Here is a 14,803-nt window from a genome sequence, read left to right on the forward strand (position 1 = left end):
CAGTGCTGTCACACACTCACACACATATGTTGGGTGGATCCGCTGGTTTTCGTGAGGGTCAGGAAAGCCTGACTCACACAGAGCAGCTCATTCATGACAACTCTGATTCTCTGAACATGAAGTCAAACATGTGGATCTGGACTGATGGAGTCACACTGACTCACGATCACATCTGACTGCGCTCGCTCTCTCTCTGGGAATACCTTAATAGATTTACGAAAATTAACCATTAAATATGCCATTTCCTGTATAAATGAGATCTACCAGATCTGATGATTGACACACACACATACTCTATATGCATTATGTCATATATGAGCAGCTGTTAAATCAGATTGAATGTGTCCAGCGGAGAGCTCAAATCCACAAGATTCAGTATTCAAAGCATTCTTTCCTGGAGTGTTTGATGGATCATTCCTGATTTTCTGAGCAGAGCGTGTCATATAGACACAAAAACAAAAGCGCAAGATTTCTACATACACTTACAGAGAAAGACCAGAGGCCTCTGATATCATACCGCTATCATATTCCATAGGGACTGAAAGCATGCATGTTGAGAGCATAACAAGAGTCTGTATTTACCGTTATTGATTCTGATGTGATTGAGAGCCGGGTTGCAGAGGTTCTGGAGACGCAGGCCGTCTGTTTGTGTCCATGGGCACATTTGGCGTCTGATGATGGATGTCCTCAGGGTTTAGATGGTCAGCCATCTGAAACATGCATTATTTAATCATACATATGTCAGGACAAGCCGGCACATCAACCCAGATCAGAACATGAACCAAACTCACAGCATTATAGTTAACTAAAACGAAAACTAAATATTACTTGAGTATTTCAGATAGTTGACTAATGCTAAAACTGAATAACTAAAACTAAAATGAAAATATATAGACATAAAACAATAAAAAAGAATAATGTCAACACCTAAAACCTTATCTAAAATGAAAATGAAAACAGAAAATACAAAAATAAATTCAAGCTGAAATGTTCAAAATTCAAAGCTGTAATCATAAAATATTTTTTGGACAATTTACTGCTTACTTATGTAAATATTTATTTTAAATATATATATTTAGATAAACGTAAGTTCTGCATATATTAGGGCAATTAGAATTAGAATATTTGTCTGTGACTTACAGTATGACAGATATATGAACTCAACAGCGTCTCAGAAAATGAATGAGAGCATTTACTTGTCTGCTTTACAGAAATAAAAAACAAAAAAACTCTTCATTTAATTGAATTGAACGCAGCCGCACCCCCATGAGGAGCAATGCTCGTTTATAATAGAGGTCAATCAAACGTTTGTGAATATGATAAGGAACGTTCGTTTACATCCCAACAGATCTTTTTATCATCAGGAAACACCAGAAGAGAAGCAGGTTCGGTCGTGATTTCAGCGATCCGTGTCCCGTTCCAGCTCTGAGCGAATGTCTCGTAAAACACAAGAGACTTCTGCTCATCATTGCTTGAAAGACAAAGACGTTTCTCAAAAAACATGATTCATTCCACAATCCACTTTCTTGCTGTTTCCTATTACTTATTAATCATTTAGAAGACGCTTTTATCCAAAGAGACAAACAAATGAGGACAAAGCAATCAAGCCTTTTTTATAATAAATAAAAAGAAAACAAGTAGATAGAATAGAAAAAGAATAGAGAACGCTAGTGTTAGAGGGTCAGGTTAAAATAAAAGAACAAGTAGATAAAACAAAAAGACAAGCACATAATAGAGCGTGTTAGTCTCGAGGTCAAGTTATAAATATAATAAATAAAAAGAAAACAAGCAAAGAATAGAGAGAGCAAGTGTTAGAGGGTCAAGTTATTTTTTTTTATTATTATTTATTACTTTTAGTTTTTTTATTATTACTTGATCTGCCAAAATATGTACTGTAGTGCAGCGTTTTTTTCTCAAATATTTCATTAATTCTTAAAAATACATTTTGGAAATGCATGTATTATAATTAGGTTGTTTTTGTATTGAAAGTAAATCCAGTACAGTAATTTCGTCCTGTGTATAATGCACTTTATGAGTGAAAAGGTTATTAAAGGGACACTTCACCCTCAAATCAACATTTTTTTCATCATTTACTCAAATGATTTTCTTTCTGCTGTGGAACACGAACATATGATTATTGTGAAAAGACAAGGAAAAAAAAAAACTCCTGTTGTGTTGTGAGGAGGACAGAAAGTGTTGATGGAGTGCATGATTTGGCTGAGCTGTTTCGGGCTTCTACATACCATGTTTGATTTAGTATCACGAGATGGAGAGGACGCTGACATCTGGCACTGAATCCTTCCCACACATTTCCAGCATTCTCAACTGGATGAAATTACGAGTGGGAAAACCTCAATGAGCTAAACGCTGGAGAAACGCTGCCAGCAGCTCCAGCACAGCAGAGATTCAGATCCTACAGATGCACTACATCCAACAACACACCCTACATGTGTGACAGAAGCACAGAAACAACTAACATCATTTGCTGCAATCAAATCCATACATTTTTCATACACTCAAAATCTGTACACAATCCATTTAAACTAAAACCATATTATATCTGATCAGCAATTTCTCATTAATGTGAATGATTTTTTGTGTGTGTGTGTGTGTGTGAAAAAGTTTTGAATGTTAACATGTTAGAACTGCATTTATCTCTTTTCTATCAATAAATAAAAAAAATTCTTTGAAATTTCAAATTCCCAAAAAAAGTTGAAATTTTTTTTTTAATATTGACGAGAAATTTTATTTGAATATATCTATCAAATTTATAAGAACAAATAACTTGAGAATTACATTACAATTACATTATTACCATTGGAATGAATGGAATATAATTAAATTTCCTTCGAATTTATTCAACTCATGATTGCTCAAAACCAGTCCAATTTTATGTATTTCTATCAAACCAACATAAATATTTCTCTGAGAATTTTTCAAACAAAATTACCTCATTTTATTTGCATAAACTTTCACTTTCTAATGAAAAAAGTGCTGAATTTATAATGTCAATAGAGGTACATATTCATGTTTATCCACAAAATTCAGTCGCAAAAGTGTGTAAGATATGGGGAAAAGACTAAATATATTTTACAAAATTTTTTAACACTAATATAACTTCATAGACAATTTTATAAAAAGTATTTTTGACACCTAATGAGACTCAAAAACACACCCGGGTCAAAATGACCCGAGCACAAAACATGTAACATTGTTTTATTAATTTTATTATTATTTTATAAATGGTTATATCTCTTAAAAAATAGCTGTGTCAGCGCAGATAGCCTCATGGGCAGCACATCGACATATAACGCTGTTGCTCTTCAGGCATCCTGAGTTCGAGTCCCGGCTTGTGGATCTATCTTGATCCCGTCCCGCTCTCTCTCTTCCACTTTGCTTCCTGTCCTTTCAAATTAAACGCAAAAAAAATAAAAAATAAATGAATGCATGAATGTGTCTTTTGAGGGTCTTCAAGCATTTGCAAAGTTCTCTTCCTTTACTAAAAACATTGCTTTTTTTTTTTTTTTTTTAGAAGTATTTATGTCATCGCAATGACATGAACCAATTCTGTGGAACATTTTCATAATCTAAAGAACCTTTTTCCACTATAAAGAACCCTTAGTGGTTCCATGGATGTTAAAGGTTCTTCAAGGAGCCGTTCATTTTTAAGTGTAGCTGTAAAGTCTTTTACAGGTCACTATATCTGTGCTTGTGAAAGTGTGTCAGCGGAAACGGATGGACTGTGTATTTTAGCACTGAACATATTTTTTTCCAGTGAAGCTTCTTCAGAATTTACTGACATCATTCGTTCCCCTTGTGTTGTAGAAACTGTCCTCGATGTCTCCTCTGGACGAGCCGATGCCCAGAGACTGGAAGTGCTACATGTCACCGCAGGGACGCAGATACTACGTCAACACCGTCAGCAACGGTAAGAACCTCCAACCGCCACTAAATCAGAGGTGCACAAACCTTTTAAACACAAAGGGCCCAAAATAAAACCCCATTGAGGACTGTAGGCCATAAGTTGCATTATATTAAAATGCATTAACTTATATAATACTTTTTATTTTTTTTTAATAATTTATATTGTAATCAATGATAATATTTCTCAAATTAATTTTAGTTATTTATTACATATTAATGCAAAAATAAAAACAATTAAAAAATTAGTATAAATTAGTATTTCCTATTCTTTTCCTCTCGTTCGGAGTAAGGCATGGCCGATGGCCAAATCAAAGGTGATCACTGGCATCTGCACTAGACCTACAGTCGTGCAGTGTTTTTTCTTTGGTTACAGATGATGTTGTTGTCATGTGCAAGACTCTGAGCTGTGAATGTCTGCAGACAGTCGAGCACGTCTGGTACAGGCTGGTCTGACTGGATCAGAGGATCGGTACTGATATCTCCACTTCTCATTGTGTCCAAACAGTCAGCATTGTCCCGGTCAGAGCCATCAGTCAGCACACAATGCCATGTTTACAGTCACAGCGTATTCTATATGCCACAGTTAAAAGTGAAGAAACGCTTTCAAAAAAAAAAAATCGCTCTTCTCACCTCTGTTACCTGCTATAACATCTCTTTTCTCACATTTTAAATGCATCTACGAAGTTCTCATGCCCGCGTTCTGCAAAATTCACACCATTCATACTAATGTGTTGCTAAAAGAAGCATCATCACTTCTGCTGCTCGTATTCAGCAGCTTACATTTGTCTCAGCACATTTTTACCCTGTTTTCAAGATCTTTTGCTTTGAATGTATGTTTGCATATTTTAATTAGTCCCCAAAAAGTTTTTTAAAGTATTTTTTAGAGTATTTAGTTTTTTTACAAATATAAATTATATTATAAATATCATGATTTTATCAAGACTGCCTCCTAAAAATTCCAAAATAAATTATATTAAAATACTCAGCATAGAAGTCAGTGTACAGTATTAATGGAATGTATTTTTAAATAAAAATGTATATATATTTTTAATTAAATCATTTTTAATTAAAATTAAAATTACATTTCAATGCAATGTACAGTAAAAACAGTATTTTGAAGGAAAAAACAAAATCACAAGAAAATTCTTTGTCCTTCTACTTCAAAATGTCATGTTTAATTCAATGTGTTACTTGCAGCTTCTTTGTAATTATTTGTGAAATGTATTAGCAATTTCTGTGAAAATTCTTTCAAAGTTAATCATGTTTTCTTTTCATTTTATTATTTTCAAACTGAGTGGAAGAAAAGCTACTATACTGATTTAAAGGCTTGAAGATTCACAGTTAGGTACTTGACATTTAATAATGAACACATTCATCTTCCCCATGGTTTCTATTACATCACTTGCATTTCCATGGTTGCCATCGACACTCAAAAATAGCCCAACTCCACCAATAAAGTGGGCAGTAAAGGCGACATTCGCTCCTCGTTATTACTCGAGCTAAACTGTGAAACAGAGGGAAGGCGTGAGTTGTGAAAACAAGAAAACAAATCAATCTTCCAACCAACCAATTACAATAATCCTACAAAGTCTGTGAGTAAGAGAAACTGGAATCCACTGAGAGTTTCATCACGCCGTCCAGATCCAGTCCTGCCTGATTAATGATTATTCGGACGTTATTAACTTCTCTGGGTTCGTTACTCATTCACACAAAGTCAGTCTCACACTAACACAGAACCAGCTAAACAGTGCAAGAGCCTTTTAAGCTCCTTGGTTTTAGCTTGATTTGTGGTTCACATGGATGAAGCAGAGGGTTGTTGTGTTGTGTGATCACCATGGTAACACGTGTGTGTGTGTGTGTGGTTTCCTTCCTCTTCTTGGCTGTGGTTTGGTGAATGTGTTTATTTCTGGGGAACACACATGAATATGAATAATGAATAACTAAACCGCTTGTTTCAGATCAACCTCACTAACCTGCAGGTGGAGAGTTCAGGAAACCCTCTGAGATCTAAAAGAAATCACTAGACTACATGAGAAGGATGTGGGAAAGGATGATAAACTGTATACATAAATGCATGCATTTCTGTTGCATTAGAATGGAAGCTTGGTTCCGCCGGATAAAAACATAAAATTCTATAATTCTAATAAAATTTCCCCTCACAATTCTGCATTTATATCTTACAGTTTTGAGTTTCTATCTCACAATGCTGACTTTATTCTCAAAATTGTGAATATAAACTAAGAATTGCAAGATATATATGTAGAATTGCGATAAAAAGTTTGAATTGCGAGATATAATTGTCGTATAATAAGTCGTAATTGTAAGATGTAATAAAAAGTTGCAAAAAAGTCAGAATTGCAAGATGTAAACTGAGAACTGTGTGATATAAATGTAGAATTGCGATTAAAAATTAGGGCTGTGTATTGGCAAGAATCTGGCGATAAGATACGTATCCCGATACGGGGGTTGTGATACGATATATTAGGATACAGTAAGCAAGGCGATATATTGGAATATTTCTTATTTTAGGAATAGGATATATATTTTAGGAAAGCTGTCATTAAGAACACACCACCATATGCAAACCTTAGTTTAACCAGAACACACTGCAGAACACAGATCTGCATTTGCAATAATCAGTCCCTGTAACATTCAACATTATTGAACCACTTTTTGTGCAGTGCAAGTAAAGGGGGGGATTCAAGTGCTTGCAGGATTCTTTAGTTAAATGTATATGTATAAAATAAATACCATGTATATTTTTAGACCCTACTTTAAAGATTCACAGTTTAAGTTTACAATTGTGACATACAGTGTCATAACATTTCATCTGAACAAAAAATTGCATCTGCTTAATATCAATGAAAAATAATCCCGGGGCGGACATTACCATAAAAGCCCAAATGGCGCCACACTTCAGCTTTGTGCACCGAAACGGGACCTGGAACAATTCTTTCATCCTCCATTACTGGCAGCGAACTATATTTCAGAGATGAAGACTGCTATCTAGTGGTTTGCCCTGCTGAAAAAAACAATAGAACCCTGCCCAAAACACAATAGAAAATGTGATGGTTTTAATGGTTATAATGGGAATTGTATTGGTTTTAATGGAAACTATAATGGTGTCTACTGGTATGTGATGGATTCTATTGGTGGGATGTTAAATTCTATTAGAAAAATGCCCAAAACACACTACAAAAAGGAATTTTGTAATGGTTTTACTGGAAAAAGCTAATGGTTTATAATGGTATTTTAATGGAAACCATTGGAATTTCTGTGATGGTTTCTATTGGGCTTCTATTGTTTTTTTTAGCAGGGGGGATACAAACTCAAAACGAAACAATTGCCATGAATCTTGTATGATTTTTTTTGTTTGTTTTATAAATATCGATATTCCGTTTTTGAGAATCGATACAGTATCGCCAAACAAAATATCGCGACACTCACATGTATCGATATTTTCTTACACCCCTATTAAAAATCTGAATTGCAAGATGTAAATGCAGAATTGTGGGAAAAAAGTCTTAATTACAAGATATAAACTCACAATACTGAGAGGAATCAGAATTGTGAGATATTAACTCAGAATTAGAAAAAGGCAGAATTGTCAGATCTCAGATTGTCACAATTACAATTTTTTTTAAATTTATTTTTTAAATGGCAGAAAGGCCTTCCATAGATTTTGCAAAAAAAGTAACAATTGTTATCAAACAGGTCTCCTGAACACTGTCATTGGTCAAGAAAACTGATAGCTCCGCCCCAAACTCACGCCATTGGTCGAGCCAGTGTTGTAGTTGCTAGGCAGGTTGAGATGCTGCTCAAACTATTTAAAATCACCACAGAAACACAGTATATTTACACTTTTCTGGGAAATCAATCCAAGAATGGATTGTATTAATCTGAGATATTTGAACATTGACAGAAATTAATACCATTAATGCTTTAAACACACAACAAATTTCCATAGAAGCATCAGTTTCGACTTGTCCCTAAGAGCTGAATGGAATGATTTTTTTTCATTTTCCAAAGTTAAACCTCAGTTTCAGGTAAAATCGAGCAGATCAGTTTGATTACTAAGACTGAATTCAATGCCAGTAGTCAAACTTTGTGTTTGTATTTGCTGCCATGTACTAAGATGAAATCTGTTTCCTAATGGTTTGATTGAACACTCATGACTCGTGCAGTAGCTGGAGGAACAACAGAGCCAATACAGATGGTGCTAAATTAAAGATGAACTACAGAACACAAAAAGTAGGCCATTATTCATCACCCACAGAGCCAAAGCACAACATTGGTCACAGATTGGAGGACCGTGACACAGTCCCGTTCTGGCCAGAAGATCAGTCGCTCCTGAGCACAAACTACAACAATACTGTAGATGTCGAGCCCAGTCATGCCGTCCAAACGCTCACAGCTCGTTTGAAGTAAATAATTAGACTAATCAGCTTCTCAGATGCTCGTTGCTTAGTAACTGACTTCTCTGTTTCATAGTTCGCCAGGCTGTTTCCAAACTTCACAATTCCATATGCAGAGGACACATGGATTAAAATGCATTTCTATATTAAGGAGGACAATAAATCTAATCAGATGCATGTATTGCACTTTTTTGAGAAAACATTCAGAGAAATGCTTTATTCATGAAACTGTGTATGCATGTCTAATGTAAATTATTTTCATCGTCTTCACACTAAATGCTTCTGCATTCGATCTGTTCTCAATTCATGTCATTTAAGTTGAACTGAAGTCTTTAGTGGTAAATCAGAAGAATAATATAATGCTTATTATTACTTAAAGTTCAGGCTAGTTATGTATGTTTACCTGAAAATGTTAAGTAACTTTTGAAGGAGAAATACAAGAATTATTACCGCAAATGACTTATGATTTGATTCACTGTAAATGACCAAAAACGACACAAGGAAGACATCTGTACTTGCTCAAAACAGGTTTTCAGTAAATCTCTGTCGATGGTTACTGAAACTGTTTTTTTGGAGGATTGATTTGTGTCTGTCTGTGAATATCTGATACAGCCACTGTGAGAGCACTGTGCATTAAGTTATTACCGATGTGGCGTTTATTGAGCATTACCTCCCAACAGAAGAAAACAGATGATGTAATTAACAGGAAATGGCTTGATTTTTCTCTTGTTTTTCCAGAGACAACATGGGAGCGGCCGTCCAGCACGCCTGGCACCCCGAAAACACCAGTGAAACACAAGAACTCTGTCCCGACAGGTGGGGAACACACCTTTAGATATGAAAATCACCATCTGTATGTAATTCAAATAGGCGAAAAGTTGCAAAAAATGCCTGCACACTGAGGGTGAAAAAATCAAAAATTAAAAAATTAAAAAAATCAACAAAAATATCAAATGCGAAACGGCAAACATTTCCATCACAACATGACCTTCTCCAGTACCTAATCAGTGTGCAGTTTAAAACTGCTGTTTTCTGATAGCCATCATAAATAGTGGAAATGAAAAGACATGGATGATGCATCCAAACTGAATGGAGAGCATTGACTGTCAGAGCTTTTGGCCAGAGGCGTTTTATCTGGATGGCAGTGAAACCACAGCGGCCTCTGATTACAGATTTCCTGTGTTTCAGATTTATCTGTGTTTGGAACGCTGGGCACTCACAGACAGTCTGTGGGAATCTCTAACAGCGGATATTAACAACAACAACAGCATGTGTATTTTATAGATTTGATCGCTCAGGTTATATTAAAAGAATAGTTCATTTAAAAATTAAAATAAGCTAAAAATGTGCTCACCCTCAGGCCATTCAAGATGTAGTTGAGTTTGTTTCTTCATCAGATTTGGAGAAATGTAGCACTGCACCACTTGGTCACCAATGAATCCTCTGCAGTGAATGGGTGCCGTCAGAATGAGAGTCCAAACAGCTGATAAAAACATCACATTAATTTACAAGTAATCCACACCACTCCAGGCCATCAGTCCATAATCCATATTAACGCTTCCTGCAGTGAAAAAGGTTGTCTGGTCTGAATCAGGAGAGAAATCTGAACAGATCAAACACCGTTTACAAGCCAAAACAGCTCTAAACAAATATGTGGGTGGATTTTGATGTGAGAGAACAACAGGAGATGGACTGTTTTACTGGAGGAAGCATTATTATGGATTATATACTTGTATTTCCTGTAGCTCAAATAGTAGAGCATGGTGCTAGCAACGCCAAGATCATGGGCTCGATTCCCAGGGAAAGCAAGAGCTGATAAAATGTAAAAACTGTAACTTGAATGCAATGTAAGTTGCTTTGGATAAAAGCGTCTGTAAAATGTATTTTAGCAACATTTTGAAGCTAAAAACATCTTTTGGAGCTTTTGACTTCACAAGACATTTATTGATGGACCTGAGTGGTATTAATTATTTGAGGATTATTGTGATATTTTTTATCAGCTGTTTGGACTGCCGGCACCCATTCACTGCAGAGGATCCATTGGTGAGCTACTGATGGAATGCTACAATTTCTCCAAATCTGTTCAGCCTGAAAGTGTCAGGAAACAAAGTGAGAACCACCAGTGATTGAGTACAAGCCAGTGCTTGTTCAGTATCAAAATTATCTGCCTCCTTAATAAATCTTAGTAAAACTTCAACAGAAAGGAGTGTGAGATACTCACTCATCAAAGATTCACAGCTTTGCTGTGTGAAATTTGTTGAACAGTTGAAGCTAATAATTCACCTCAGTATTCAGACATGCTCTCAACACCAGCCAATCAAACTCTAGTTAGATTTGCCTATCTAGGAACAGCCTTTCTAGGTCAACTGCTTCACTGTGGAAATCCACAGGAAAGATTTGGGGACAGAGTTTCAGTCTAGAATATTTGCAGCTATCATTGATCACTAACTGGTCAAAAATTTCATCTGCAACCTTTAGACCAGTGATTTTCAATCCTGTTCCTCGGGACCCACTGCTCTGCACATTTTACATGTCTCCCTTATCTGACACACTCATTTGAGTTCATGGAGATCTTTCCTAATGAGCTGATGATCTGAATCAGGTGTGTAAATTAGGGAGACATGCAAAATGTGCAGAGCTGTGGGTCCCCAGGAACAGAGAAAATTTTGAGAAAATATAATACATTTTGTTTTAATGCTTTAGATTTAATAAGTTTTTTTTTTCTCTCTCTCAAATATTGACAGCATTTGTGTTGAATTAAAAAAGAAAATGAAAAATGAAAAGTCAAAAGTTCTTAGTAATTGTAGTTTGTCTCTTTTTGTTTTAATTCTACAGCATTATTTTGAACTTTTTGACCTTGAAACATTCTTTATACCCAGGTTTAAGTTCATCTCAGACTGTCATTGTGCTCTCAGACCTTCGGACCCCACTGTAGATCACAGCAGTTCAGCACTTGTCCAAAATCTTTTCCTCCTCCATCCATCCACAAATCAGCTAATGGAGAATCTACTGTCCCACCTCCGTCCTGAGCTCCGTTTAGTACTCTTGATTTGATTTGCACCGGCTATCAGCATTTAAAATGTCTAAAAGCACATCTTAATGATAGATGGACAGGATAATCGCGTCCACCAGAGATCCAGCATGTGGATGGCACACCATAGAGCAAATGACATTATGAGCCAGCTGAAGAGAAATGAGTGTCATTGACATGTACTGAGGGAGGAAACAGTAGACATGTTCAATGCACATCTCAGCAGAAAGCCTGTCTCATCACTCTTCCTAAACAAGTGACCAACTGAAAAATGAGGAGCATTTTAATATGTTTACTTCCTATGATGAATGACTGTAATAAAGTCACACAATTAACAGTTAAATCAATAGTTCAAATAAACATTTTCTGAAAATATAGTCATCCTCAGGCCATCCAAGATGTAGATGAGTTTGTTTCTTCATCAGATTTGGAGAAATGTAGCATTGCATCACTTGCTCACCAATGGATCCTCTGTAGTGAATGGATGCCGTCAGAATCAGCTGATAAAAACAGCTGATAAAACAGCTGATCACCAAACAGCTGATAAAAACATCACAATAATCCACAAGTAATCCACACCACTCCAGTCCATCAGTTAAAGTCTTGTGAAACCAAAAGAAACAAATCCATCAAGATGTTTTTAACTAAAATATGAGCATAATCCATAATAACGCTTCCTCCACTGGTCTGAATCAGGAGAGAAATCTGCACAGATCAAGCACCGTTTACGTGCCAAAACAGTCAAAAACAGCTCTAAATAAATATGTGGGTGGATTTTGATGTAAAATACAACAGGAGATGGCCTTTTTCACTGGAGGAAGTGTTATCATGGATTATATTACTGGTATTTTAGTTAAAAGCATCTTAATAATGGATTTGTTTCTTACAAACACACAGCTTTTGGCTTCACAAGATGTTAACTGATGAAATTGAGTGGTGTGGATTACTTGTGGATTATTGTGATGTTTTTATCAGCTGTTTGGACTCTCATTCTGATGGCACCCATTCACTGCAGAGGATCCATTGGTGAGCAAGTGATGCAATGCTACAATTCCCCCAATCTGATGAAGAAACAAACTCATCAACATCTTGGATGGCCTGAGAGTATGGACGTTTTCAGATTTTTATTTTTGGGTGAACTATTGCCTTAAATCATTGGTCTCAAACTCAATTCCTGGAGGGCCACTGCTCTGCACGGTTTTGCTCCAACCCTAATCAAACACACCTGATCCAGCTAATCAAAGTCTTCAGGATTACTAGAAACTTCAAAGCAGGTGTGATTTGGAGCTAAACTCTGCGGAGCTGTGGCCCTCCAGGAATTGAGTTTGAGACCACTGCCTTAAATTGTCTCTCAGACGTATTTAAACTAATTGTTGGTAACTAGCATTGTTCTTTAGGAATAATGAGTTTGAGCGAGGGCTTTTTGCTCTGACATTTGAAATGACCCTCCCTTGATAAAGCAGAATTGGAGCAGCTTGTTATCGCACACAGACCATCAGCATCAAAAGAGGCTCTTTTGTTCTGCAAATATAGTCAGGTTGTTTATAATTAGACCGAGTGCAGGAGGTGCTGTAACACGTCTGGTAGGTTGGAGATATCGTTTCTCAATGATAAAGGAATCACTTTCTTCTTCAGGTGCTTGTTCTCTGACTACTGTTGTCCTTGGCCTGCTGACTGGAGCTATCAGAGGGGTAGTTTACACAAAAACCGAGTCCACCGGTGTAGTCTGAATGACTCTTATGAGCAGATTCTTTTTAGCGAATCAAAAACATACACAACCATGCAGTCTGATTCCTGAACTGTTGACTCTTATGAGCCGATTCTTCCTAGTGATTCAAAAACATAGACGACTAGTGTAGTCAAATTCCTTAAAGAGTGACTCTTATGAACTGATTCTTTTTAGTGATTCCAAAACATGAATTGGCTTTTTTTAGTGTATCAACAAACCATATGAGTGAATTCTTCTTTTTAGGCAGTGTCGTCTGGAAAGCTGCTTTGGTGCAGCGTGTTTTGTGACAAGCGTTGTATGAATTCAATTCGCAAACGAAGACTTGCATTGATTCTGTACACAATAGCAGTGCATGCTGTTCATTACACACTGCTCTGCGTCTTTGTTACACGACCTTGTGAGAGGAAAAGATGTTGATCTCTCCTGGCTCTAAATCAAACTCATCTCAGTGTTTTCTTCCTCTCCAGTGAATGGATTTCATGGTAATGGCAGCCCGTTGCATCAGACCGAGCCATCGCATGTACTGATGCGCAAGACCAGCACAGATCAACAGGTACGGCTGATCTCTCACATATGGACTAGTTCTCATTTATTCATTTAGCAGAGTCCTCTGGACTAAAAATCTGATTTCATTCCAAAAGCTATTTTTGGATGTCTCTCCATCTGCATCACTGGCATTAAACAATAAACTAACGGAGAGTTACTCAAGCTGAGACCCTTTGAGCTAGTGACATTTTTCATTGCATATCAATTTATTGATGATTCAACATTGATATGATTTTTTTTGGAGGGATTATAAAGCAGTTTCTCAATTTGCCAAAATCTAATATTATCCCGAAGTTGCTTTTTATCAATCTGCCAGGAAACGAGTTGCATTTATAATAATAAATGATAATGATAATGATAAAATGAGTGATTCTCAGGAAGAACCTGAACTTGATTTATCCAGTTTAAGTTCTTTGAAAAATCAGTGTGTTTTTGAAGCAATTTATAGCAATCAAATGAAATATCCATGATCAGATCTGAGTTACACAGTACCGACGATTTTTCAAAGATGTGAATGCTTTTGTTCAGCAAGGCTGCGTTAAACTGATCAAAAGTGACAGTAAAAACATTCATAACGTTACGAAAGATTTCTATATCCAATAAATGCTGTTTTTTATCTTTCCATTCATCAGAGCATCCTAAATAAAATAAAATGCATCATGGGTTCCACAAAAATATTTGGCAGCACAACTGTTGATAATAATCAGAAATGTTTCTTGAATGATTTCTGAAGGATCATGTGACACTGAAGACTGCAGTAATGATGCTGAAAATTCAGCTTTGATCACAGGAATAAATGACATTTTAACATATATTCACATACAAAACAGTATTCAATATTTCACAGTATTATTGTTTTTACTGTATTTTTTTGGATCAAATAAACATAGCCGTGGTAAGCAGAAGAGACGTCTTTTAAAAACATTGCAAATTATTCCAAATGTTTGTCTGTGAAATATTCAGCACTTATTATTATTACAGTGTTATATGAATATTTTTCCCCACGTCTATCTGTCATTGCTAAGGTTGGGTGCACTGTGGGTTGGTCAGGCGTTTTCTTCCTGTTCAAGTGGGCGTTTTTGGCCAGAATCAGCTGTAATGTGCTTATGCTGTTAATCAAAGGTCTGGCTTTACAAGACTAACTATTAGTAAGCCATT

At 36.1% G+C, this 14,803-nt stretch overlaps 1 protein-coding gene across 2 annotated transcripts in view; it reads left to right on the forward strand.

The window, feature by feature from the left end:
• LOC131551064 (growth arrest-specific protein 7-like) overlaps nucleotides 1-14,803 on the forward strand; it is a 41,472-nt gene that overhangs the window by 5,314 nt on the left and 21,355 nt on the right. The window contains exons 2-4 of one of the 2 annotated variants that reach the window (XM_058793680.1): nucleotides 3,826-3,928; nucleotides 9,078-9,155; nucleotides 13,567-13,652. In XM_058793680.1, the coding sequence (XP_058649663.1) occupies nucleotides 3,826-3,928; nucleotides 9,078-9,155; nucleotides 13,567-13,652 (267 nt within the window). Of the gene's footprint in view, nucleotides 1-3,825; nucleotides 3,929-9,077; nucleotides 9,156-12,680; nucleotides 12,954-13,566; nucleotides 13,653-14,803 lie in introns of those variants that run through there. The other variant, XM_058793681.1, reaches the window with a different exon arrangement.

The sequence above is a fragment of the Onychostoma macrolepis genome, chromosome 12, assembly GCF_012432095.1.
Source record: "Onychostoma macrolepis isolate SWU-2019 chromosome 12, ASM1243209v1, whole genome shotgun sequence".
In the NCBI taxonomy this organism is placed as follows: Eukaryota; Metazoa; Chordata; class Actinopteri; order Cypriniformes; family Cyprinidae; genus Onychostoma; species Onychostoma macrolepis.